This window comes from Schistocerca serialis, chromosome 5 (assembly GCF_023864345.2).
Source record: "Schistocerca serialis cubense isolate TAMUIC-IGC-003099 chromosome 5, iqSchSeri2.2, whole genome shotgun sequence".
NCBI classification, from domain to species: Eukaryota; Metazoa; Arthropoda; class Insecta; order Orthoptera; family Acrididae; genus Schistocerca; species Schistocerca serialis.
Genome location: NC_064642.1, coordinates 33,550,825 through 33,578,024, shown reverse-complemented (window position 1 = coordinate 33,578,024; position 27,200 = coordinate 33,550,825). Strand labels below are relative to the sequence as shown.

Genomic DNA, 27,200 nt, shown 5'->3' with positions numbered 1-27,200 from the left:
TCATATTAGATTGGCCATGTTGCTGAGGCATCAGCTCTGGCACACAAACCAGTTCATCTATGATTAGGAAAGTGCCAAAACTGTTCATGTAGCCAATTCTCAAAATTTAATAGTTTCTGGTGAAAGTTTCAATCCAAATTTTATGTCACCAACAAAGAAAATCAACAGTTCACTGGTGTCTATGTTGAAAAACAGCAAAATTTTACAATATATATCTGTCATAGATCCATCATTAATAAATAATTATCAGTTCTGTATTTACAGAGTGGTGCAAAGATAAACAGTAAGTTCATCCTGCATTTTCAGAGTAGGTTTAGAGTTATCATTTCTTGCAGGTGTGTGGTTTTCTTTGAGCTACTGTATCTTCTATTCTGTTACACCCTATTGATAGAAATCTGTGCCTGTAACAGTAACTTACCATGAAGTTGATTCAGAATTCTATAGCTTCCAATTTAGGGAAGATACTGTACCAAGAAAACATTATACAGAAATACTTGCTTCAACTTACCTGAAGATAAGAAAGGCATGTTTGTAACACCATTTCAGAAAATGATATTTGAAGGCAGCTGTCACTATGGTTCATGGTATCAGTAACAAGAGACACGATGCAAGATACTTATTCTTCTTATTATTACGTTGTCATTTCAGCCTTTTGCAGATCACTTTACTTGAATCACATCTCATTTACTTTGCTCCTTGAATTTAACTTTGCAGCTTTTTAATTTTAGATTTTCTTGTAAAACAAAGTGCTCTTGGTGTTTATTGTTGTATGGAATGTATTCCTGGATATATACCTGTTTTATCCTTACTTCTTTCATATCATTTCTACCTCAATAAACCACACATTCTTGGCTTTTTTTGTTGAGAAAGTATTTGAAGAAATGATTAATCAACTTTGTAGGACTCATACAGGCAATGTGCCAATAGAAAACAAATATCTTCCTAAGAATAGTGTCTGATCTTTTTTATATGTGTGTCAATATCATCTTGTGTCACTTCCTACAGTCAACATTTTCTTCAACTGGACATATTATTTTCCTTAAGATCTGTCTTGCTCTTATTTCTAATTTCTCCCACAAGTCCAACCCCTCATCCAAGTCATGGGAGATAAACAACAGCACGAAGTAGGGAATTGCCTGTAGGAGTGAGGTTCAGTGGGAACTGTCTGTGCCCCGGGACCGCTACGGTAGCTGTGAAGGTCCTACAGGAACCCTGAAAAGTAACGTCCAATGGGGCTCTGGTGAAGCTATGATAGGTCCAGCAAGCCAGTATTGGATTATGATTTCTGCTTTCAAAAATAGAATGGACCTCAGAAAGGATGGATTTAATTGACGATGAACTGCCTATAAACCAGGAATAAGTTTTGGAACATTAAATATACAAACATTGACTGGAAAGGTGGAGGAGATGGTAGACATGATGGAAAGGAGGAAGTTAGACCTACTTGGGTTAGATGATATGAGATGGAAAGGAGAAGGAAGGAGAGAACTGAAAAACGGCTACTGACTGTACAGGAGTGGAAATGAGGAGGGGTGGGAATAGTAGTAACAGATGGATTAAAAGAGGAAGTGAAGACAATAAGTGATAGGATGATGAAGATCAAAATATCACTTAAGGGGACGACCATAGAGGCAATACAGGTGTATGCACCGCAGGTGGTTTGGACTTCTGAGCAGAATCAAGAGCTTGAAGAGGAAATGCAGAAGCAGATGGGAAGGAAGAATGTGATAGTAATGGGGGATTTAAATGCACACGTTGGAAGAGAAAGAAAGACGAGGCTGCTAAAGTGTGCTTTGGACCAGAGGGCTAGCGCTGCCGAAATGAGGAAGGTTCTCTCAAAGTAATGGTTTGGTGGTTAGGAATTCTTTGTTCAGGGAAAGAGAGAGCAACAAGGTTACCTGGTACAGTCAAGACTTAAAGAGGAAATCGATAGTTGACTACTTCCTGTACAGTAGTGAGATGAATAGGAATATCATTGACATTAAGGTAATACCATGAGAGGCCTTGGATAGTGACCAACGTTTGTTGGTAATGAACCTGAGAGGGACAGAAAACCAGGAATGATGTGTAAGGGTATGGAAGCTGAAGGAGGAAGAAAGCAGGCTACAGTACCTACAAGTAGTAAAGGAAAGCATCCCAAAGGATGAACCAAAAAACAGTAGAAGAGGAATGGGGTAGATTCAAGGTAACATCAGTAAGTGCAGTGGCAGCAATATGTGGGAGGACAAGCAACAAAAAGAGACAGAAAGAAATACCCTGGTGAAATGATAAAACAATGGATATACTACAGAATAAGAATAGAGCCTTTAGGGTATGGTTCCAGCAGAGAACAGTAGAGACAATAGAAGAGTATCAAGCAAGAAAGAAAGAAGCAAAAAGAGTGATGGCAGAGGAGAGAAGAAAGTGGATGGAACAGTGGACCAGAATGATGGAGGAGGATAGTGAAGGTTCAAAAAAGGTGTTATATGGGATGATTAAAAGTAAGAGGAAGAATGGTATGACAGATTTTTTCTGAATGATGCACAAAAGTGGCCAAGATGTAGAGAATAAGGAGGAACTCAACAATATGTGGAAGGAGTGTTTTGAAGAACTCCTGAACCCGAATGGAGATCTGGATGAGGAGGAACAAGCCAAGGAGAAAAAAGAAGAAGAACAGCAGATGGAAAAAGACTTTATGTGGGGAGAAGTGGAAGAGGCATTGGGCAAGATGAATGGAGGGAAGTCACCAGTTCTGGATAAGCTAAGTGTAGAGATGGTGAGAGCAGCAGAAGAGGTGGGGATACAATGGCTATATCGAGTAATGAAAGTTGTGTGGAGACAGCAGATGAGCCCAGAAGACTGGAAGAAGGGAATAATTGTCCCAATCATTAAAAAGGGAAATAGAAAAGAGTGCAAGAACTATGAGGGGATAACGCTGATGAGTCATTGTACAAAGATTTTTGAAAAAAATTTTGGAAGCATGAATTTGGAAAAAATTAGGAGGAACGAAAGAAGAGCAACATGGCTTCACAACAGGAATGTCCACAGTGGATCTAATTTTTGCTGTAAGACAACTGCAGGAACAGCATCACAAATATGGAATTGATCTACTAATGATCTTCCTGGACACTGAAAAAGCATATGATAGTGTACATAGAAGCAAAGTGTGGAAAGCTCTGGAGAATAGAGGAGTAGCAAAACAGATCATGTGGAGGATAAGGGAAATGTACCATGGAAGTGTGAGCTATGTGAAAGTGGGAGGAGAGAAATCAGGTTGGATTGAACAGAAGAATGACTTGAGGCAGGGAAGAGCATGTTCACCACTGCTCTTCATTGTAGCAATGGATGATATAATGAATACAGTAGCACAAGTAACTGGTGAAGGAAAGATGAAAGATATGGTGTTTGCAGATGATCTGACGAATCAGGGGAATAAGGAGGGGGAAGTACAAGATCAGTTGGATGTATAGAAATGAACAGTACAAGAATATGGGATGAAATTTAGTATAAGTAAGAGTGAAATGACTATCACAACAAGAACGAAGGAGAGAGTAACGACTGGAATAACAATTGGTGGGGAACAATTGAGAAGAGTGGAGAGTTTCAAGTAACTAGGAAGCCTGATTCAGGAAGATGGAAAAAATGACAGAGAAATAAACGAGTGGGGGAGAAAAGCAGAAGCATTTTGGAAGAGTGTCAGTAGCCTAATATGGAGCAAGGATGTACCTCAAATCAGTAAAAAGGTTATATACTGGTCATACTATGTCCCGATCCTGACATATGCATCCGAAACCTGGGTTATGAAAGGAAGACAGAAAAGCAAAGTACAAGCTAGAGAGATGAAATTCTTGAGGAACAGTATTGGAGTAAAAGGATCAGAGAGTTAATGAAGGTGGAACCATTACAGGAGAAGATAGGCAAATCAAGGCTGAGATGATGTGGGCATGTTAAGCAAATGGAGGAGAAGAGGATACCCAGGAGGATACATGAGATGAAAGTGGAAGAAAAGAGATGAAGAGTAAGACCGAGAGACAGATGGCTGAAAGGAGTGGATGAATGTGTCCAGAAGAAAGGAGAAGACTGGACCAAGGTGAAGATGGAGAGATGGTGGCAAGACAAAAGACGATGGAGAGGCTTATGTTCCAAACAGACCCGGCCAGAGGCTGGAAACTGTCCAAGATGATGATGATGATCTTCTCTATGCATGACAATACCTTCTACAGTGTATAAGCATACAGATGATATTACTGTGCCCTAGTGTCATATCTTGATGTTAGTGGATGCTGTTTTTCTTTTTTCAAGGTGTGGTACTGTATCCACTCTCCTAGGTATTAATTTATCCTTGTAGATATCTTTTATAGTTTGATATTCCATTTCTGTGAAAGTTTCAGTGTTTTCAATGTTGTTATATATATGTGTAGTAATGATCTTTGAAGGTTGTCACCTGTCATTATAGAAAATTCTTTGGTTAGTCCATGGTTGTGTTTGTTGTGCTTTGGTTGTTTTGATGTGCTCATCTGAGACTGTCATACTTCCATGGTTTAAAATAAATCTTTTGTTTTAAAATGGCATTTGGTGTTTTATCAATGTGGTAGTAGATCTGCATAGTTGGTAAAGTTTTGAAGAAGTGTAGCCATAGTACTGTAGCTGATTTTGACAAGAACTTAGTGTTATAGAAGAGTACAAGACAAGACAATGACTGATGAAAGCCGGCAAATTGAAAAACTCAGTGGCAAAGGAACTGAAAAACCTGCAGAATTATAATGCAAACTGTTTTAGAGTATGATGAAATCTTTGACAGTTGAATTGTGTGCTGATTAAGCCAAAAGAAAGTGCACAAAATTATGAAACCTCTCTTGCTAAATGGACCAAGGCCAATGCAAAGGCAAGGAAATGCCTAATTCTGTCACTTGACACTGAGCCTTTACTTCATGCCAGGGAATCCAGAACTGGCAAAAAATTTTGGATAAGCTGCGTAAGATTTATGGTGATCCCTTACATGAAAACAGTGAACTGCTTAGACATAAATTTCATGCATCCTGTGGGAAGCATCTGGTGATATACAAGTTCATCTAACCAAATTTGATGATATAGAAACTAAACTTTCTTTGGTAATCAAGCTGATCACTGGCACAATTTACCTGCTGAAGAGAAAACATGGAATAAGTTACAAAAATTGTGTTTAAATTAGGAGTTGAGAACAACAGATCATGAAGTGTTGCCACAGCAATGATGTCAAAAAAGAAGGTTAACAAACACCAAGTGCAACTGAACTTAATATGAAGTTTCTGCATTGAGAATGTCTGCTTGTGTCTGTATATGTGCGGATGGATATGTGTGTGTGTGTGTGCAAGTGTGTACCCGTCCTTTTTTCCCCCTAAGGTAAGTCTTTCCGCTCCCGGGATTGGAATGACTCCTTACCCTCTCCCTTAAAACCCACATCCTTTCGTCTTTCCCTCTCCTTCCCTCTTTCCTGATGAGGCAACAGTTTGTTGCGAAAGCTTGAATTTTGTGTGTATGTTTGTGTTTGTTTGTGTGTCTGTTGACCTGCCAGCACTTTCATTTGGTAAGTCACATCATCTTTGTTTTTAGATATATATTTCCTACGTGGAATGTTTCCTTCTATTATAACCAATGTAAAAATTGGTTTGTCTTGTTTTAGTTATAACAAAAAGGGCCTATGAACAAACGTACTAGTGTAGACATGACTGTGCTAAATTGCCAACAAATATAATATCATTGGGACTTCAAAAAACTGTAGCCCTACAGATATTTCAAAAATTAAGAAGAAAGTTTTAATGATGAGATGCATGACAGTGGCACAACAAATCATTTAACAAAGTAATGTGTTTGGTGCACTACATAAGAGTCAATTACAACTCCAAGGAAGATGGATAGTCATAAAAATGGTGGCATGTGGTACAGGTCAAATAGATGTACAGGAATTAAATGGACAGAAATGGACTGAGCAAAATTTTGAAGATGTTTCATTTCACCCAGATGGATCATGTAAACTTATTTCTTTTAAGAAATCTGCAAAGGAATAAATCTAGCAATTGAAATTTATGGCAAATCATAGTTATTTTTCAAAAACAATACTGCAGTTGCTGTTGGCACAACCAATGGTGAAAGTGGTCTTTATCATTTGGCTGTGAAGGTTGTTCACCACAACAGTCTTGTGTTGTTGATGAAACTGATGGTATCTTACAGAGATGGCATGAGAAAATGAGTCATCAAAATAAATGCTGTGTGCACAAATTTTTGAAGTATTGTAGCATAGAAGCAATTGGGTCAATGGAAGCGTCCGAATCCACCCATTTCCTATGACCCATGACATAAGGGTGTTGTGGTGTGTGACATCATTATGGCACGGAGTTTGAGTTGGTTGTGTGTGTGGATGTCGTCTTGTTGTGTTTGATGGCGTCCCCCATCTGTCTCTCTCTCTCTCTCTCTCTCTCTCTCTCTCTCTCTCTCTCTCTCTGTGTGTGTGTGTGTGTGTGTGTGTGTGTGTGTGTGTTTGGGTGGTAAGTAATTTATTTTTTTTTTGGTCTATTTTTCTTGAGTTGTAATGTTTTGTGTATTTAATGTGTTTTAATTTACGTAAGGCTGTTAGAGTTTTTAATTTTTGAGGTGTTTTGGTTTTGTTTCTAGTAGTTGCAGGTGTTGGTTTTTTCATATCAGTAGTTGTAGTTGACCTATATAGATCAAGGGAAATGACCGATTCAAATTTTCGTATTTTTATATGTAGGTATAGGTGTTTTGGTACCATCAGTTGTGGTCAAGGGAAATGTCTGATTCCAATTCCCATAGTTCTTGCTTTAGGTGTTGGTGTGTTGGTATTGTCAGCTGCTGTTGACCTATAAGGTCAAGGGAAGTGTCCGATTCCCATAGATTTTTTTTTTTTGTTTTTTTTTTTTGTTCATCTTGTGTGTTTTGGAATCGTGTGTTTGGTACATAAAAGTCCTTTCCTGACCCCTCCTTGGTATTAACTCAACTGTGTCTCAAATTGATTCTCTATCCAACACTGAAGCACTTTTGAAAGAATCTTGTAGTTGTTACAAATGATGACTTGGTATTGTATATGTCCATTCTGCCACCTTTTTTATGAAGGGGGTAAATCAGTGTGGAGAATCAGCCACTTGGAAGTTGCTCACTTTGTCAGATGGCACAGATTTTCTCAGTTTATCAGTCACCTTGTTTCTCATGCTCTTTCATATCTTGTCAGTTATTATGTCTTCCTCTGCTGTTTGGATGTTCTTTAGTGAATGCACAATGTGTCTAATTTTATTTCTTGTGGGATGGACTATTCTGGAGTTTTTACCCTTGAAATTGGATTTTGGAGTTTTACAATAAATTATTTTTACTATTAATTGTGTAAGAAAGCATCATACAGCTCTTCAAGGTAAATTTTTCAGTAAATAAATGATAACAAATAATATGTTAACCAGACTGAAACAGCTTTTGCCTAGAAAAGGGCCATGTGAAGTCCACAGTGCTTCTCACCAGCAGTAAAAGTTTGTGGAAGTTAAATTTTCAGGGTTTCCTTTGCTGCACCAGTTTGCTATGGTTTTCTACTTCTCTCTTAAGGAAAGAAAAGGAAAGGAAGGGAATGGAAAGAAAGATCAAGTTTGACATTTTCTCAACAATGAGAACATTACCCCCCCCTCCCCCTCCATGAACCATGGACCTTGCTGTTGGTGGGGAGGCCTGTGTGCCTCAGCGATACAGATGGCCGTACCGTAGGTGGGTATCTGTTGAGAGGCCAGACAAACGTGTGGTTCCTGAAGAGGGGCAGCAGCCTTTTCAGTAGCTGTAGGGGCAACAGTCTGGTTAATTGACTGATCTGGCCTTGTAATTTACTGACCAAAACTGCCTTGCTGTGCTGGTATTGCGAACGGCTGAAAGCAAGGGGAAGCTACAGATGTAATTTTTCCTGAGGGCACGCAGCTTTACTGTATGGTTAAATGATGATGGCATCCTCTTGGGTAAAATATTCCGGAGGTAAAATAGTCCCCCATTTGGATCTCTGGATGGGGAATACTCAAAAGGATGTCATTATCAGGAGAAAGAAAACTGGCGATCTATGGATCGGAGCATTGAATGTCAGATCCCTTAAGTGGGCAGGTAGGTTAGAAAATTTAAAAAGGGATAGGTTAGATATAGGAGGAATTAGTGAAGTTTGATGGCAGGAGGAACAACACTTTTGGTCAGGTGAATACAGGGTTATAAATACAAAATCAAATAGGGGTAATGCAGGAGTAGGTTTAATAATGAATAAAAAAATAGGAGTGCAGATAACCTACTACAAACAGCATAGTGAATGCATTATTGTGGCCAAGATAGACACGAAGCCCATGATTACTACAGTAGTACAAGTTTGTGTGCCAACTATCTCTGCAGATGACGAAGAAACTGAAGAAAAGTATGATGAGATAAAAGAAATTATTCAGATAGTGAAGGGAGACAAAAATTTAATGGTCATGGGTGACTGGTATTCGATAGTAGGAAACTGGAGAGAAGGAAACATAGTAGGTGAATATGGATTGGGCGTAAGAAATGAAAGAGGAAGCCGCCTGGTAGAATTTTGCACAGAGCATAACTTAATCATAGCTAATACTTGGTTTAAGAATCATCAAAGAAGGTTGTATACGTGGAAGAACCCTGGAGATACTAAAAGGTATCAGATAGATTATATAATGGTAAGACAGAGATTTACGAACCAGGTTTTAAATTGTAAGACATTTCCAGGGGCATATGTGGACTCTGACCACAATCTATTGGTTATGAACTGTAGATTAAAACTGCAGAAACTGCAACGTGGGAATTTAAGGAGATGGGACCTGGCTAAACTGACTAAACCAGAGGTTGTACAGAGTTTCAGGGAGAGCATTAGGGAACAATTGACAGGAATGGGGGAAAGAAATACAGTAGAAGAAGAATGGGTAGCTTTGAGGGATGAAGTAGTGATGGCAGCAGGGGATCAAGTAGGTAAAAAGACGAGGGCTAATACAAATCCTTGAGTATCAGAAGAAATATTGAATTTAATTAACGAAAGGAGAAAATATAAAAATGCAGTAAATGAAGCAGGCAAAAAGGAATACACACATCTCAAAAATGAGATCGACAGGAAGTGCAAAATGGATAAGCAAGGATGGCTAGAGGACAAATGTAAGGATGTAGAGGCTTATCTCACTAGGGGTAAGATAGATACTGCCTACAGGAAAATTAAAGAGACCTTAGGAGAAAAGAGAGCCACTTGAATGAATATCAAGAGCTGAGATGGAAACCCAGTTCTAAGCAAAGAAAGGAAAGCAGAAAGGTGGAAGGAGTATATAGAGGGTCTATACAAGGGCAATGTTCTTGAGGACAATATTATGGAAATGGAAGAGGATGTAGATGAAGGTGAAATAGGAGATATGATACTGCGCGAAGAGTTTGACAGAGCACTGAAAGACCTAAGTCAAAACAAGGCCCTGGGAGTAGACAACATTCCATTAGAACTACTGTCAACCTTGGGAGAGCCAGTCCTGACAAAACTCTGTCATCTGGTGAGCAAGATGTATGAGACAGGCGAAATACCCTCAGACTTCAAGAAGAATATAATAATTCCAATCCCAAAGAAAGCAGGTGTTGACAGATGTGTAAGTTATGAACTATCAGTTTAATAAGTCACAGCTGCAAAATACTAAAACAAATTCTTTACAGACGAATGGAAAAACCTGTTAGAAGCTGACCTTGGGGAAGATCAGTTTGGATTCCGTAGAAATGTTGGAACACATGAGGCAATACTGACCTTACAACTTAACTTAAGATTAAGGAAAGGCAAACCTACGTTTCTAGCATTTGTAGACTTAGATAAAGCTTTGGACAATGTTGACTGGAATACTCTCTTTCAAATTCTGAAGGTGGCAGGGATAAAATACAGGGAGCAAAAGGCTATTTACAATTTGTACAGAAACCAGACAGCAGTTATAAGAGTCGAGGGACATGAAAGGGAAGCAGTGTTTGGGAAGGGAATGAGCCTGTCACCGATGTTATTCAATCTGTATATTGAGCAAGCAGTAAAGGAAACAAAAGAAAAATTGAGAGTAGGTATTAAAATCCATGGAGAAGAAATAAAGACTTTGAGGTTCGCCAATGACATTGTAATTCTGTCAGAGACAGCAAAGGACTTGGAAGAGCAGTTGAACGGAATGGACAGTATCTTCAAAGTAGGATATAAGATGAACATCAACAAAAGCAAGATGAGGATAATGGAATGAAGTCGAATTAAGTCGGGTGATGCTGAGGGAATTAGATTAGGAAATGAGAGACTTAAAGTAGTAGAGCAGTTTTGCTATTTGGGGAGCAAAATAACTGATGATGGCCGAAGTAGAGAGGATATAAAATGTAGACTGGCAATGGCATGGAAAGCGTTTCTGAAGAAGAGAAATTTGTTGACATCGAGTATAGATTTAAGTGTCAGGAAGTCGTTTCTGAAAGTATTTGTATGGAGTGTAGCCATGTATGGAAGTGAAACATGGACAACAAATAGTTTGGACAAGAAGAGAATAGAAGCTTTCAAAATGTGGTGCTACAGAAAAATGCTGAAGATTGGAATGGTAGATCACATAACTAATGAGGAGGTATTGAATAGAGTTGGGGAGAAGAGGAGTTTGTGGCGCAACTTGACTAGAAGAAGTGATTGGTTTGTAGGACATGTTCTGAGGCATCAAGGGATCACCAGTTTAGTATTGGAGGGCAGCGTGGAGGGTAAAAATTGTAGAGAGAGACCAAGAGATGAACACACTAAGCAGATTCAGGAGGATGTAGGTTGCAGTAGGTACTGGGAGATGAAGAAGCTAGCACAGGATAGAGTAGCATGAAGAGCTGTATCAAACCAGTCTCAGGACTGAAGACCACAACAACAACAAGGACATAATGGACAGAGCACAATCTGTGGTTAGGATAGGACAGGGGCGAAGGTTGGTTGGTTGTTTGGGGAAGGAGACCAGACAGCGTGGTCATCGGTCTCATCGAATTAGGGAAGGATTGGGAAGGAAGTCAGCCATGCCCTTTCAGAGAAACCATCCCGGCAGTTGCCTGGAGTGATTTAGGGAAATCACGGAAAACCTAAATCAGGATGGCCGGAAGCGGGATTGAACCGTCGTCCTCCCGAATGCGAGTCCAGTGTCTAACCACTGCGCCACCTTGCTCGGTAGGGGCGAAGGAACCAACTGGTTAGCCACTTAAGGACATCATGTAAAACCTAAAACTCTATGGTCAAAAAGGAATTTGAAACACCATCCTCCTGAATACAAACAAAGTGTGCCAACCAGAGTGGCCCATTGTTGATAAATAATGGTCTATTGTTCAGTTATTGTTTTCCCATGTGTCACAAAATTTTACATGCAGCAAAAGGCAGATGTAACATCTGTGTTCTGACTGAATTTACCATATTACATTACATTAATGCTTAATTATAATGTATGAACAATAAATATACAATAAAAGAACAGCATGCATATAAAAATTATTACATATTTTCTGTTACAATATAATTACCTGATGTTTAGTTTCATTTTAAATTCACTCATATTGTATATACAGTTAGTTAGTTAACATCTTTGTGGAGAATTTTCAGCAATTTAAAAAAAATTTTAAGTCCTATTACTTCCTTTACTGAATTACATAGCTTGTTCAAAAGCTTCTGTGTGCTTCACCCCAAACGTTTTAATCTTTTTACTTTTCTACTGAAATATGGTTATTCTTCATCATCATATTGTATTTAAGCTTCATATCTGAATGAGTACCGTAACTGAGCAAAAAGTTCATTTGTGCACCATTTTAGACTCAATCCTTTTTTGCATGCATACAATACTGGTAGAGTCAGATTTTCTGGCTTGAGCTAGTGTCAGCAGAATGTGATGGTATACTACTTTGCATTTTATTTATAGCACATGTTTAACAACTTATTTTGTGCAGTAATAATAGCTGAGGTTTATTATTTGTGTATTTTTTGAAACTGATCACAATATGACGTAGATGCTGCAACAGACTATCTCTTAATCATAATCTATTATTATCACAGTAGTTCCTGTGAATTTTTTGTGTCATTGTAACAGGGAAGTATACTTTTTATCACACCAATTCACTGAAATTAGTACACATTTCTCTCTTATTATTGCATATTTTGACTACATTCACCAGATTATCACTCTATTGGATTACACTCATCTCTGTCTTGCTCTTGCATTGCAGTTTAGGACCATCTTCACTTTTCAAGTATAACATACAGAGTGCCTTTCATAAGTAATGCGACCAATTTTTTTCTGACGGAACAGTACACCACAGCGTGTTGTAACTCTGCTGGGCTAAGTGGAGGGGGGTGTCAGCTTCAAAACGCTCTTTGTCTCATTTGGCCGTGAGCTGCCGGAGAGTCAGGACATGCGTTTCCGTCAACCCCATTTTGAGTTTATGCAACACGGCACAATGGATCATTCTGTAGAGCAATGATAGTACGCTATCAAATTTTGCGTTAAACTTGGAAAGTCCGCCACCGAAACGTTTCCATTACTTCAGCATTCCTTTGGGACTGATTTCTTGTCCAAATCACAAGTTTTCCGATGACACAAGTCGTTCATGGAGGGCCGAGAGGAGATCATCGATGAACCTCGCAGTGAACGGCCATCAACCCCACGAGTCGATGAAAATGTGATGCGTGTGCGTGATTGTTTGAACTCTGACAGACGGCTGAGCCTTCAATTGATAGAACAAACTCTAAACATGTCAAAAACAACCGTTTTCTGCGTTGTGACCAAATATTTGAACAAGAGAAAGGTATGTGCCAAACTCGTCCCAAAATTGTTGACCGACACACACAAGCACATGCGAGTGCTTCAGTGCCGAGAAATGTTGGAAATATGTGAAAATGATCCTCATTATTTAAACTCAGTTATCACTGGTGATGAGTCGTGGATTTTTGAGTACGATCCTGAGACAAAAAGGCAGAGTTCAGAGTGGCACACCCCATCGTTACCCCATCCCAAGAAGGCACGCATGAGCAAGTCCAGGATGAAAACCGTGCTCATTGTCTTCTTTGACGTCTGAAGCATTGTCCACCATGAATTCGTACCTATTGGGACTACAGTGAACTCAGATTTCTACTTGGAAGTGCTCAAAAGACTGAAAAGAAGGGTCTCGCACAGCCGAAGTGACATCAGGTACACGTGGAAAGTTCACCACGACAACGCGCCGAGTCACAGCGCCCTCATTGTCAACGACTTCCTGGCCAGGACCAAGACCCCATAGGTTTCCGAGGCTCCCTACAGTGCTGACCTGGCTCCTCCTGACTTTTTTTTGTTTCCTCGGTTAAAAGGAGTCATGAAAGGAAAACATTGGGACATGATTGAAAGCATCCAGGCGCATGTTACATCAGCGCTAAAGGGTATTCCGGAAAAGGCATTCCAGGATACCTTCCAGGCATCGAAACATCGCCTCCAGAATTGTATCGACGCAAGACGGTGCTATTTTGAAAAGTTTTGATTATTTGTACGAATATATTTAATAACTGGTTTATTATGAATTTGGTCGCAATACTTATGGTACGCAGCTTGTACGCATTTCCACATTTGCAGTAATTCGTAAGTGTCTACTCTCTTTTTCTCGTCTATCAGGCATCAGTTTTTACGAAATAATAACCTTTAATATAGAAAGAGTAGTATTATTTTACCACTACTCTGTTAAAAATCAGTACACAACACCACGCTACTAACCAATACTTCACTCTTAAGTGTAAAAACGGAACAACATATTTATGGTGCAAAACACAGTAATAAATTACTGTACACATCTTACAGATTGCATATTGATGACTGAACAGGTCCGAAGTAAAGAAGCCTCCTTCCTCTGCTATTGATACGAACAAGGTGAGCTCCGAAAAGCCTAATGCTCTCAGAAGCAGTGCCACCGGTAGCGGAGCTGCCAAGTCCGAGAACAACAGAGACGGTGACAGTGTTGTGCCAGTGAAACCAGTGCGGACAGCCCACGGAGCGAAGGAAGCGGCCAGAGGTGTGAGTACCTGGGGCAGTGCGGCTGCGGCTGCAGCCCCAGCGGCTGCGGTGCCCGCTGGCAGGGTAGACGACGACTCGCGGCCGCTGACGGTGGTGCAGCACGAAAATGAGAACGACCGGCTGGCGCGGCGGAGGGAGCTGGTGCGCCGGGGGTCGAGCCAGGGACCGCGCGAGCGGGACGACCGGCTCGTGCACGGCAGCTCGGAGCTCATGCTGCTGCTGGTGCCACAGGAGGAAGGTAAGCCTCGCATATCAGGAAGTAAGGAGCGACACTTCTCGTACATGTTCCAGATTTGAGGAGCCTGCAATTGAGCATTGTTTATCCAAATGTCGATCAGTTGATACATCGGTAAACTGAAAACAGTCAATTGGCAAATTCAAAACTGCATGTGTCCACGATGTGTAGAATTCGTGTTTCTTCTGGGTTGGCCAGTTTGACGGATTTCACAAATAAGTGGTTCCAACGCTGCCTCACAGGGTACCGAATGTCCATCAGCTTGCCTGCAGCCATGTGCAGTTGATACAGGCAACCCCCCTGGTACCTTTATTATGCACGTACTGTGCATGCACTAACCACATGGCCAATCTTACCCGGGTGTGCTAAGCCAATGCAGAACTGTCACACAGGCTTTGCCCCGGTTGACTCATTCCCTGTCCTTTACCCTTTCGTCTACCCTGCACACCTCTGCCCATAGATGCCCAGTTCAACACCTGACCACCTCCAGATAAATGTACTGGTTCAAATGGCTCTGAGCACTATGGGACTTAACATCTATGGTCATCAGTCCCCTAGAACTTAGAACTACTTAAACCTAATTAACCTAAGCACATCACACAACACCCAGTCATCACGAGGCAAATGTACTGGAAAAGCATACTTGAGAACTGCAGGCATGGGCCCATTCGGCATAGTGTTCACTCAGCTGCGGTGAGTGACAGCAAGGGCGAATTAACTTCATACAGCTCTACAGCAGCTGCCGAAGATGACTGACACCACCCGGCCTAATGACACAATGGCCTGTGTGGCAAGCGTATTCATGCAGAACTCACACACATGCGCTTAGGACTCGAAGTTTCAGTGTGCACAGACTCGACGTTCTTCCTATCCATTGTACACTCCTGGAAATTGAAATAAGAACACCGTGAATTCATTGTCCCAGGAAGGGGAAACTTTATTGACACATTCCTGGGGTCAGATACATCACATGATGACACTGACAGAACCACAGGCACATAGACACAGGCAACAGAGCATGCACAATGTCAGCACTAGTACAGTGTATATCCACCTTTCGCAGCAATGCAGGCTGCTATTCTCCCATGGAGACGATCGTAGAGATGCTGGATGTAGTCCTGTGGAACGGCTTGCCATGCCATTTCCACCTGGCGCCTCAGTTGGACCAGCGTTCGTGCTGGACGTGCAGACCGCGTGAGACGACGCTTCATCCAGTCCCAAACATGCTCAATGGGGGACAGATCCGGAGATCTTGCTGGCCAGGGTAGTTCACTTACACCTTCTAGAGCACGTTGGGTGGCACGGGGTACATGCGGACGTGCATTGTCCTGTTGGAACAGCAAGTTCCCTTGCCGGTCTAGGAATGGTAGAACGATGGGTTCGATGACGGTTTGGATGTACCGTGCACTATTCAGTGTCCCCTCGACGATCACCAGTGGTGTATGGCCAGTGTAGGAGATCGCTCCCCATACCATGATGCCGGGTGTTGGCCCTGTGTGCCTCGGTCGTATGCAGTCCTGATTGTGGCGCTCACCTGCACGGCGCCAAACACGCATACGACCATCATTGGCACCAAGGCAGAAGCGACTCTCATCGCTGAAGACGACACGTCGCCATTCGTCCCTCCATTCACGCCTGTCGCGACACCACTGGAGGCGGGCTGCACGATGTTGGGGCGTGAGCGGAAGACGGCCTAACGGTGTGCGGGACCGTAGCCCAGCTTCATGGAGACGGTTGCGAATGGTCCTCGCCGATACCCCAGGAGCAACAGTGTCCCTAATTTGCTGGGAAGTGGCGGTGCGGTCCCCTACGGCACTGCGTAGGATCCTACGGTCTTGGCCTGCATCCGTGCGTCGCTGCGGTCCGGTCCCAGGTCGACGGGCACGTGCACCTTCCGCCGACCACTGGCGACAACATCGATGTACTGTGGAGACCTCACGCCCCACGTGTTGAGCAATTCGGCGGTACGTCCACCCGGCCTCCCGCATGCCCACTATACGCCCTCGCTCAAAGTCCGTCAACTGCACATACGGTTCACGTCCACGCTGTCGCGGCATGCTACCAGTGTTAAAGACTGCGATGGAGCTCCGTGTGCCACGGCAAACTGGCTGACACTGACGGCGGCGGTGCACAAATGCTGCGCAGCTAGCGCCATTCGACGGCCAACACCGCGGTTCCTGGTGTGTCCGCTGTGCCGTGCGTGTGATCATTGCTTGTACAGCCCTCTCGCAGTGTCCGGAGCAAGTATGGTGGGTCTGACACACCGGTGTCAATGTGTTCTTTTTTCCATTTCCAGGAGTGTATTATAAATAACCACCACATTTCCGTAGCAGCGCGGAAGGGGCCACGCGCCTTTTGAGTCTAAATTGGCGTCTGTTTGTCCACGTGAAAGCGAGACCTAACCCTCACGTGGACAGCGAGTGATGGAGAATGACTGCTGCTTCCTTAGCTTCACCACACAGATGCAATGCTGTAGTGACAAGTTGAGCTGTTATCGTGCCATTCGCATTGGCGACTAAAATGTAAACACATTGTTGTTAGTGCTTTTAATGAATTTGAAATTGATAGACCAGCTGAAGAAAGGTGCTAATGGGTCAAGCTTAGCACGGGCAAATGGGCTGGAAATGCAAAAATATTGGACATTAAAATGATCCATTACAAAATTTGCAAATGGACGTGTCAGTAATGATAGAAACTTGAACGGGAAAAATATTTTAAATGGCAGGGAACTGGGGTGTAGGATGTAGACATTACTCAAAGCTCCTCCTTGAGACGAGTTCATCCCTGCACTTGAAGAACCACCAAACAGCTAATTTATATCCTAACTGGCTGGGCTAATTAAAGAATATTCTGCATAAGGATGCAAACAGGAAAGTATTCAAAAAGGTAGCAAGGACATTAGAGTTTAATCTCCCATCGACAGTAAGGTCATTAGAAACCAAAGTCCGCAGCTCGTGGTCGTGAGGTTGCGTTCTCGCTTCCCGCGCCCGGGTTCAAGGGTTCGATTCCCGCCGGGGTGGGGGATTTTCTCTGCCTCGTGATGACTGGGTGTTGTGTGATGTGCTTAGGTTAGTTAGGTTTAAGTAGTTCTACGTTCTAGGGGACTGATGACCGTAGATGTTAAGTCCCATAGTGCTCAGAGCCATTTGAACCATTTTGAAGAAACGAAGTACAAGCTCGGATTATGGAAGGAAATCAGGCGTGCCATTTCTAAGGAACCATCCTGGCGTTCCCCTTAGCAACTTAACTATGTCACAGAAAACCTAAATCTGGATAGTCAATCAAGTATCTGAACCATCAACCTCCTGAAAGGAAGCCCAGTATGCTAACCACCGCCACTGCACTTCCTGGAAATAGTCAACTCTGGCCTCAATGCAATGCTGATGACCCTGGCTATCATGTACTGACGGACAATGAAATAATTATTAGAGCCAGAAGATCGACACACTGTATTTTACCTCAGAATACTAATGATTCATAGGTGCGATAAATCACAGAGGGTACAGTGAGAGTAAAAAAACAAATCATGTTAGTTTGCAGTTAGGATTGGATTCAAACGAAACTCTTCACTGAACCTGAATCTGCACTTTGTTGCCTGTTCAATTTCCTATTATGATGGAAACAGGCGCAGATATCGCTGTAGGAATGCGATGAGTTAGGTGATGGCGGATAGTGTTAATATCCAGTACAATACGACAAAATATCTTGCAGTGTACAGCAAGAACAACCAAACTTCATACATAAAATAGTTTAGATTGCAGGTTCTAACAGGAAAGATGGAAATATGCAAACGATAGCACGCTAATGGGGTGTAATCGTCACCAAACTTTCGCTCCCCAGTGGAATTAAGCCGCTGTAACGTGAAATTAATGTGTACAGATAATTAGTGAAGATTAAGGTAGAAAGATTAAGGTACATGTTCAATAAGATAATAACTCACTTCAACCCACTCCTAACATTATTGTTGACAGTCAACTTTGAAGTACAAAAATGGCGATTTTACATTTAAAGAGACAGAAGAAGCACTGGTAAGCAAGGAGGACTTATGAGAGCCTCCTTTGCTTTTTACAAAAGGACAACGTAGTAATTCCATCGACTCCATCATATTGAGTACAAGGCTATACACATTTCTCAGCATGCTACTCAGTTACACGACAAAATTTAACCTGTTGTGCTGTGGGGGTCTTAGGACTACAATAAGAATGTGATGCTGTCCACATGCTGTCATTAAAACGTTAAAAGATAGTGACAATAAAGGAGTCTCAGCTCAGAAACAAAAACAACTTTTTTGCTTCTTTTCCTAAATGCTAGTCCAATTTTAAAAGCCATTTTGAACTTTTCAAACTAGCCAGTTCCCTGTGTTATTTGTAAAATGTGTTGTAAAAGGGTATATGTAAATTTTAATGTTAATTTCAGTGCTTTTTTGTTTCATATTCCTGTCAGAACTGGTATAATATGATTATCTGTACGCATTCATCCCTAATTATTTCGAATAATCAATGCCTTACTGTATTATCAAACTGCCATGCCTCTACGTTTAATCCGTGCCGAAACATTCCTCACAGGAGGCTAACGCTTCCATGTCTTCGCCTACTTGTTTGGAAACTCTCTATCCTGAAGAGTTTCAGAACATATCACAAAATGAAAAGTTTTGTGTTGTAATGCTTAAGTAAATATATTTGAATGAAAGCACACTTTTTGTTTTAATGTATTTATACCGTAATTGTTGGTCAGTGACATTGTTTCCGCAGAAAGACTCGTGCAATTCGCTATGGCGCGCTCACCGCGCGGGTGGTGGCTCTTTTAAAGAGCGCACGGAGTTGTCCCGTGTCTGCATTATCGAATGCAAGCTGTTCAACTTGGGAGTATACGTACTCTGTTTCAAATCTTGAGAAAATGCATTGTATGTACCACACTTATTTCCATTCATGCAAGCAGACGATAAAGCCAAAATGAAATATTCATAACATGCCTTATATCTATATCTTAAAGAGTTTGAAATATCGAAACGAGATTCTAGCAAATTAGCACACAAAGAGGTAGCACTTCGTTATATGAGTAAGAAACTTCCCTATCTGTCACGTTAATCAAGTAACTAAAGACGTTTTTCAATGGAATAATGTAATATTTATGGACATTAATAGATGGTGCAAAAAGAATTGTTACGTTTTTTCAGTACCATAAGTGAAGAAATTACACGTTTACTTTTGTACCGAGAATGGAGTTTTTCATAAATTGTTGACCTGTTTTACGCTCAGTTCCCTTGAACAAACGTATAGTTGTGTTTCTTCAACTTCTCCCAGCGTAATTCATGGCAAAATTATTCATGGGTGAATGGCCAGATGTCATTGCCTGACAGACGCAATATATGGGCAAGTAACCGCATTGCGATCGTCAGGTGTCCTAATGATTCATCAGTCCAACTGGTAAAGGTAATGTGGTCGCTTGCCATAATATTGTGCCTACTGGACACTGACAACCAGCCATTCGCCAGTGAACTACACTCCTGGAAATGGAAAAAAGAACACATTGACACCGGTGTGTCAGACCCACCATATTTGCTCCGGACACTGCGAGAGGGATGTACAAGCAATGATCACACGCACGGCACAGCGGACACACCAGGAACCGCGGTGTTGGCCGTCGAATGGCGCTAGCTGCGCAGCATTTGTGCACCGCCGCCGTCAGTGTCAGCCAGTTTGCCGTGGCATACGGAGCTCCATCGCAGTCTTTAACACCGGTAGCATGCCGCGACAGCGTGGACGTGAACCGTATGTGCAGTTGACGGACTTTGAGCGAGGGCGTATAGTGGGCATGCGGGAGGCCGGGTGGACGTACCGCCGAATTGCTCAACACGTGGGGCGTGAGGTCTCCACAGTACATTGATGTTGTCGCCAGTGGTCGGTGGAAGGTGCACGTGCCCGTCGACCTGGGACCGGACCGCAGCGACGCACGGATGCACGCCAAGACCGTAGGATCCTACGCAGTGCCGTAGGGGACCGCACCGCCACTTCCCAGCAAATTAGGGACACTGTTGCTCCTGGGGTATCGGCGAGGACCATTCGCAACCGTCTCCATGAAGCTGGGCTACGGTCCCGCACACCGTTAGGCCGTCTTCCGCTCACGCCCCAACATCGTGCAGCCCGCCTCCAGTGGTGTCGCGACAGGCGTGAATGGAGGGACGAATGGAGACGTGTCGTCTTCAGCGATGAGAGTCGCTTCTGCCTTGGTGCCAATGATGGTCGTATGCGTGTTTGGCGCCGTGCAGGTGAGCGCCACAATCAGGACTGCATACGACCGAGGCACACAGGGCCAACACCCGGCATCATGGTGTGGGGAGCGATCTCCTACACTGGCCGTACACCACTGGTGATCGTCGAGGGGACACTGAATAGTGCACGGTACATCCAAACCGTCATCGAACCCATCGTTCTACCATTCCTAGACCGGCAAGGGAACTTGCTGTTCCAACAGGACAATGCACGTCCGCATGTATCCCGTGCCACCCAACGTGCTCTAGAAGGTGTAAGTCAACTACCCTGGCCAGCAAGATCTCCGGATCTGTCCCCCATTGAGCATGTTTGGGAGTGGATGAAGCGTCGTCTCACGCGGTCTGCACGTCCAGCACGAACGCTGGTCCAACTGAGGCGCCAGGTGGAAATGGCATGGCAAGCCGTTCCACAGGACTACATCCAGCATCTCTACGATCGTCTCCATGGGAGAATAGCAGCCTGCATTGCTGCGAAAGGTGGATATACACTGTACTAGTGCCGACATTGTGCATGCTCTGTTGCCTGTGTCTATGTGCCTGTGGTTCTGTCAGTGTGATCATGTGATGTATCTGACCCCAGGAATGTGTCAATAAAGTTTCCCCTTCCTGGGACAATGAATTCACGGTGTTCTTATTTCAATTTCCAGGAGTGTATTTCGTGGAATCTACAGTTACTTGTATATCACACATAGTAAATAAGAAGTTTTGCACATTTACCAAATGGAAAAATACATTTCTCTTGGCAAACTGTCATTTCCCAAAATCTTGTTTGGATATCTTAAACAGTTTATAAGATACAAAGGCTGTCCTGAATATTTAGTTCTTGATTTATAATTTGCACCTGCTGTCGGAGTTGTGTGCGCTACATACAGTCCACTTTCTCCAGATTGGATAGAGATCTCCTATGAAGTTGAAAGAATAATTCAATATGTTTGCTATATTTCAGATGCAGCAATCTAGCATGCAACAAATGCAAGCTCATATTGACCTCTATTCTTCATTGGAATCTATTCGATTTCATGTAGTAGGTTACTTAATGTCGAAATATCAACGTAACTACGGCCATTAACGAATTGATAGGCAGTTCATCATGAAGCTGACGAATGAGGCTATGAGACGCGAGAGAGTAAAATTATTTTACAGAATAGTTTTGTTGCAAATCGATTGCGCGTGTGCCACTCACACAGTCCAGCGAGTCTGATGCTAACTGCCGTGCTGAATATGACACGACGTGAGAGATTCAGTACGCGAACTAGCTGTCCATTCTCCGTGCTAGCCGACACTCAACTGCACTCTTACTCCTAGCGAGACGGGCTTTACAGCGGCATTTCACGTAGTGCTCTTCGGTGTGGCCGAGAGGCCCACGAGAAAGACAGGCCGCGGCGTGTACGTCACGAAGGTAGTCTTGCGCTCGCTCACTCGCTCAAATCAGCAGACAAACTACGTTTCTACACCTGTTAACTCGTAACTAGGCGTGTCCGTACCAACTAAAACCGAATCTTCTACTTGGATCCGCTATTATGGAATCTTACTCTTGTTAGTCTTATAATGTTGGGAAGTCCATGGGCCTGCTTATAATTTGTTACGGCTGTACTGGCGCACAATAAAATAAAATCATGCTAAAATGATTATCAGTTACATAAGGCACCACTTCCAGCATGTAATGAGTACCGTTAAGCAGAAGAGACTAAATGCTATTATCAAATGGTTCAAATGGCTCTGAGCACTATGGGACTCAACTGCTGTGGTCATAAGTCCCCTAGAACTTAGAACTGCTTAAACCTAACTAACCTAAGGACATCACACACATCCATGCCCGAGGCAGGATTCGAACCTGCGACCGTAGCGGTCGTGCGGTTCCAGACTGTAGCGCCTTTAACCGCTCGGGCACTCCGGCCGGCTGCTATTATCAAGCTGTTATACAGTTTATATCGAGTATTGATCTTAAATTAAATTTTGCTGAAGTACTCTTAATCAGTAAGTCTTCATAATAGCAGATTCCAATGGAAGATGCAATTCTCGTTAGTACTTACACGCCCAGCTGCGAGCTGAGCTGAGCCAGCGAGCGACCTCGAGACTACCTTCGTGACGTACGCGCCGCGGCCTGTCCTTCTCGTGGGCCTGGGGTTCGGGCATCATGACGTCACGCAGGCTGCTTGCCAGTTGTAAGCTCTGTATCTTGTGAGCTACAATTTGAGGCTTGTAGGCGACCGTCTATGATCGTCCTTGTGAAGGGCGTCAGTGTACTCACTCCCTTACAGTGGCTGGTCTTTCATAAATTCTTTTAACTACGTGGAGAAGCAATTACCCAACTCCGATGGCTCATTGAGAGAGCTGGACATTGGCCTGCCAGCAAAGCGTAGCTCCTCCAGCGAAAATGTAATCATTGGAGAACAGTAATGGAATGACGAGTTGTTTGAACGCTGCCTTGCGGCCGTTGGTGCCTATTTTCATAACTGGACTCACTGTTTCCGAGAGGAAATGACAAATTAGCTCATGTGCTAGCCTGTCCTGCCACAGCAAAATAAACAGCCATAAAGCCAACGACATAAGATTTACCAAACGTGGAACACAAGGCTAATGAATCCTTAACAATTTATTAGTCTTATTCTACTGCGATAAAAAATCAGTAACATTTTAAAAATTAGCAGTACCATGTGGAATTAACACAGTCTCTGCCAAGTGACTTTCCTAAACAAATTTATTAAATGAAGTGACTGTTTCTGTACAGACTGTACCAACTAGACAGAAGTCTTCATCGTACACACTGTCTGCTAATGAAACTTCCTGGCAGATTAAAACTGTGTGCCCGACCGAGACTCGAACTCGGGACCTTTGCCTTTCACGGGCAAGTGCTCAAGTTTCATATCAGCGCACACTCCGCTGCAGAGTGAAAATCTCATTCTGGAAACATCCCCCAGGCTGTGGATGAGCCATATCTCCGCAATATCCTTTCTTTCAGGAGTGCTATTTCAGCAAGGTTCGCAGGAGAGCTTCTGTAAAGTTTGGAAGGTAGGAGACGAGATACTGGCAGAAGTAAAGCTGTGAGTACCGGGCGTGAGTCGTGTTTCGGTAGCTCAGATGGTAGAGCACTTACCCGCGAAAGGCAAAGGTCCCGAGTTCGAGTCTCGGTCGGGCACACAGTTTTAATCTGCCAGGAAGTTTCATATCAGCGCACACTCCGCTGGAGAGTGAAAATCACATTCTGGATACTGTCTGCTAATTTTCGGTATTTTTTCATAACTGTGTCATTGACAGAAATATCACATGGATTTCAAGAGGATACTCACAGTACTTCCGTATATATCAGGAATATGTACACGGAGTCTGGATAGTACATACATATGACTGATACATATTTTTGTACCGTGAGCACATGTACACTATCTGGAGTGACTAAATGATATTCAAGTTTGCCCTTGAAATTTACAATTTGTTCTTACATGTCGTCACCAGTGAATTGCCAGTTTCCCTAGCTGTACAGAACCTAGTAAAGAAAATTACTATTTGTTCTTCCTTTTACTCTCTCAATAACGGTTCCCATTGCAGTGTTTCTCAACAATTTTGTATCATTATATTGCCCTCCCACTTTTTTTCTTTTATGCTTTAGTTGTATATTTAGTTAGTATGTGGCCTATAAGTAGTCTTTCTCGGACTCTGACACCTGTCAGTCTCTCAGTCCCGATTTTGGAGAGAGGATTATCATTGATTGAAGGAAAAGAGATTCGACGCCTGGTACACGGTGTCCCACTTGAGAGAGGCCCCACAAACAAACATTTACTAAAATTGCACTTAAAGGCTTTACATAAAAATCACGAAATGAAATGAACATACCATACCTTATTCATGCGGAAAAAAACGTGAATCACAAAAGTTACTGGAAGTAACCGCCCTCGACTTGTAAACACAATTGAACACGACGCTGCAGATTCTCGAATGTTGTTGCCACACCTCTAGTATCACTGCGTGGATTTCACGGATGATGTTCTCTCGTAAATCGTCCCAGTTGTGTGGTTTGTTGCTGTAGACCTTCCCTTTTAGGCCACCCAGAGGAAAAAGTAAGGTGGCTTTAAATCAAGTGGCCTTGGGCGTCACAGTGCTTTGGAACTCACTGTATTGGAAAAAAAAATTATTCGATCTCAGCCATGGTCACTCGAGATGTGTGGCATGTGGCGCCATGCTGTTGGTACCAGCCAAGGGTAAGTTCTTCATCGCCCAACTGGTTCGCAAATTCCCGAAACATTTCGATGTAAACTGCACTTGTAAATCGGTCCGATGACGTGACGCTGTGATATTATACAGAACATATCAATGTTTTGTGAATGCAGGGTTTGCTCGACCAGTGCATGTGGATTTTCATTACGCAACAAACGTGTATTCTGAGAGATTACGTAGCCAGAGAGGTGGAACCACGCCTCATAACTGAACCATGTGTACTGCAGTATTCCAAGCTTCTGACTGCTGAAACCAACGGTAAAATGTGAAGCATTTGTCTTTGTCATTTGATATTCAGTTCCTGAACAACTGTAAATCTGTATGGATACATGCTGGCTTTCTTCGCGGCTCTGTGGCATGTGCTCCGTGACATTGCACATTCATGAGATAAACGTCGAACAGGCTTCGCAGGAGAGGCTGGAAATCGATGTTTCACGTCAGTCTCTTTTTTTTTCCGATAATAGCGTCCGTCCCTCGCCGTGAAGACGCAACACTGCTCCACTGCTCACCATCTCGTTCACTAACTTTTGTATCAAACAACCACTGACTTTCCTTAATGGAACTAGCAATCCAATATTGTTTCACAAGAAACGCGCTCGTCGACCGAATAGCCGTACATTGTCATTAAACACTGAACATTGAGCTCCAGCCAAAGCGACGCGCGGAAACACACTTCTGCGTCAAACAATGTCGCAGAGTGCAGTGTTGCCACGTCAAACGTCACAAATTACACGGTGCAGTTTCATCGGAATTGCTACGCGTGTTTTTGGGGCCTGTATAAGCACTCCGAAATGTCACACGTGTAGACTATAATCAGTTACTTCAGGGCTCGTGGGCTCCATGTGTGAAGTAACTGGGTCTTCATGGGATGCGCCTTGAAGGAAAATTACTTAGTTAATTAGTTAGTTGAATATTCCATAGATCATTTGAACGATTCTTTTATCGAAATGATGAGGAATGTGTCAGTAGACAGTATATGTATACACGATTCCTGTTAACATTAATGAACACATTGTCATTTTGTTCCTAATTATGCACCCACAGTTAAAAACAATTTTCTTTTGCTGGCTCTCAGTTTTTAACTAGAAGTTTGTCAGTGGAATAGGAGGAGTTGTCCAGAATAAATGATTTTAAATTAAATTTAAAACTTGCTTCGCTACCTGTGAGACATTTTATGTTGTTGGGCAAATGATCAAAAAATTTTATTGCTGGGTATTGAAGTCCTTTCTCAGCCACTGATAGCTTTCACAGTGGGTAATAAATGTCATTTTTTCCCTCTACTGTTGTAGGCGTGTACACCACTGTTATTATCAAATTGTGGTTGGTTATTTATGACGAATTTCATATGAGAATATACGTATTGTAAGGATCAGTTAAAATGCCCAGTTCCTCGAAGAGTCCTTGGGCAAACACGACATATTACTCTTACTGTTCGACTGAAGTACCATCGACAAGGTCATTAAATACAGAGCACAAGCTTCATATTACTAAGGAAGCATGTGGAAAAGAAATCGGCTGTGCCCATCCGTAGGACTCACCCTGGCATTTGCCTAAAGCGATTTAGGGTACTCGCACAAAATCTAAATCCGGATGACTGAACACGGATTTGAACCACCGACCTCCACACTGAGAGTCCAGTGAACTAATCATTGCGCCACCTCGCTCGGTTCTGCCTTAGAAATACAGCCCCGGGCCCTCGGTCAAGCGAAAGATCGGTAGCGAGCACGAAAGCAACGGCCACAGCCAAGCCCGGGGGGGGGGGGGGGGTGGAGGGGGGCTGGACAGCTTGGGTGAGTCACGTGCTGCCGACGCGGGGCTGTCCGCGGCATGAGCGGGCAGCTCGCCTGTCTGTGCCAAGTCCGGGAACAGCTGAATCACGCGGAAAATGGCACGGGCCACTGCGCGTGTGCACGGGACACTGGCCTCTCTACAGCTGCTTTTCATTCAAGTTTGTGCGATGCGTGTTTAGCGTTTATAAAGTAGCTGTTTTACTGAAATTTGAATTTTACACTTTCTGTTTCATTTTGCGTTTATTTTTCGCCTTTACGCTGTGTTAACCCTAGACAGCTGCAGTGCCTGAAATGTCGTGATATACTAAAACTCTGTGGAGAACGCAGCAGCCAATTTTAATATGTCAGCACGTCTCATTATACCGTGAAATTTGATAAAGAATGAAGGTTTCATTTCAGGACCACCTGTACATTATTTATGTGTGCAACTGCCTATTCACATTTACATGTCTGCCACCAACTGCCTATTCACCTTTGCACGTCTGCCACCGTAGCTGAGTGGACAGTGCGCTGGCTTGCTGTGCCGGGGGCGGGGGGGATCGGGTTCAATTCCCGGCTGGGTCGGAGATCTTCTCTGCTCAGGAACTGGGTGTGAATCTTCAGGTTTTAGCGGCGCAAAGACTGTTCCATTGTTTCGGGTGTGCAGCCGCAAGAATTCT

At 43.0% G+C, this 27,200-nt stretch overlaps 1 protein-coding gene across 1 annotated transcript in view; it reads left to right on the top strand.

Annotated features, from left to right (window-relative positions):
• LOC126482275 (uncharacterized) overlaps window positions 1-27,200 on the top strand; it is a 242,662-nt gene that overhangs the window by 176,877 nt on the left and 38,585 nt on the right. Inside the window, exon 9 of the mRNA XM_050106260.1 lies at window positions 13,841-14,268. Within this exon, the coding sequence (XP_049962217.1) occupies window positions 13,841-14,268 (428 nt within the window). The remainder of the gene's footprint in view (window positions 1-13,840; window positions 14,269-27,200) is intronic.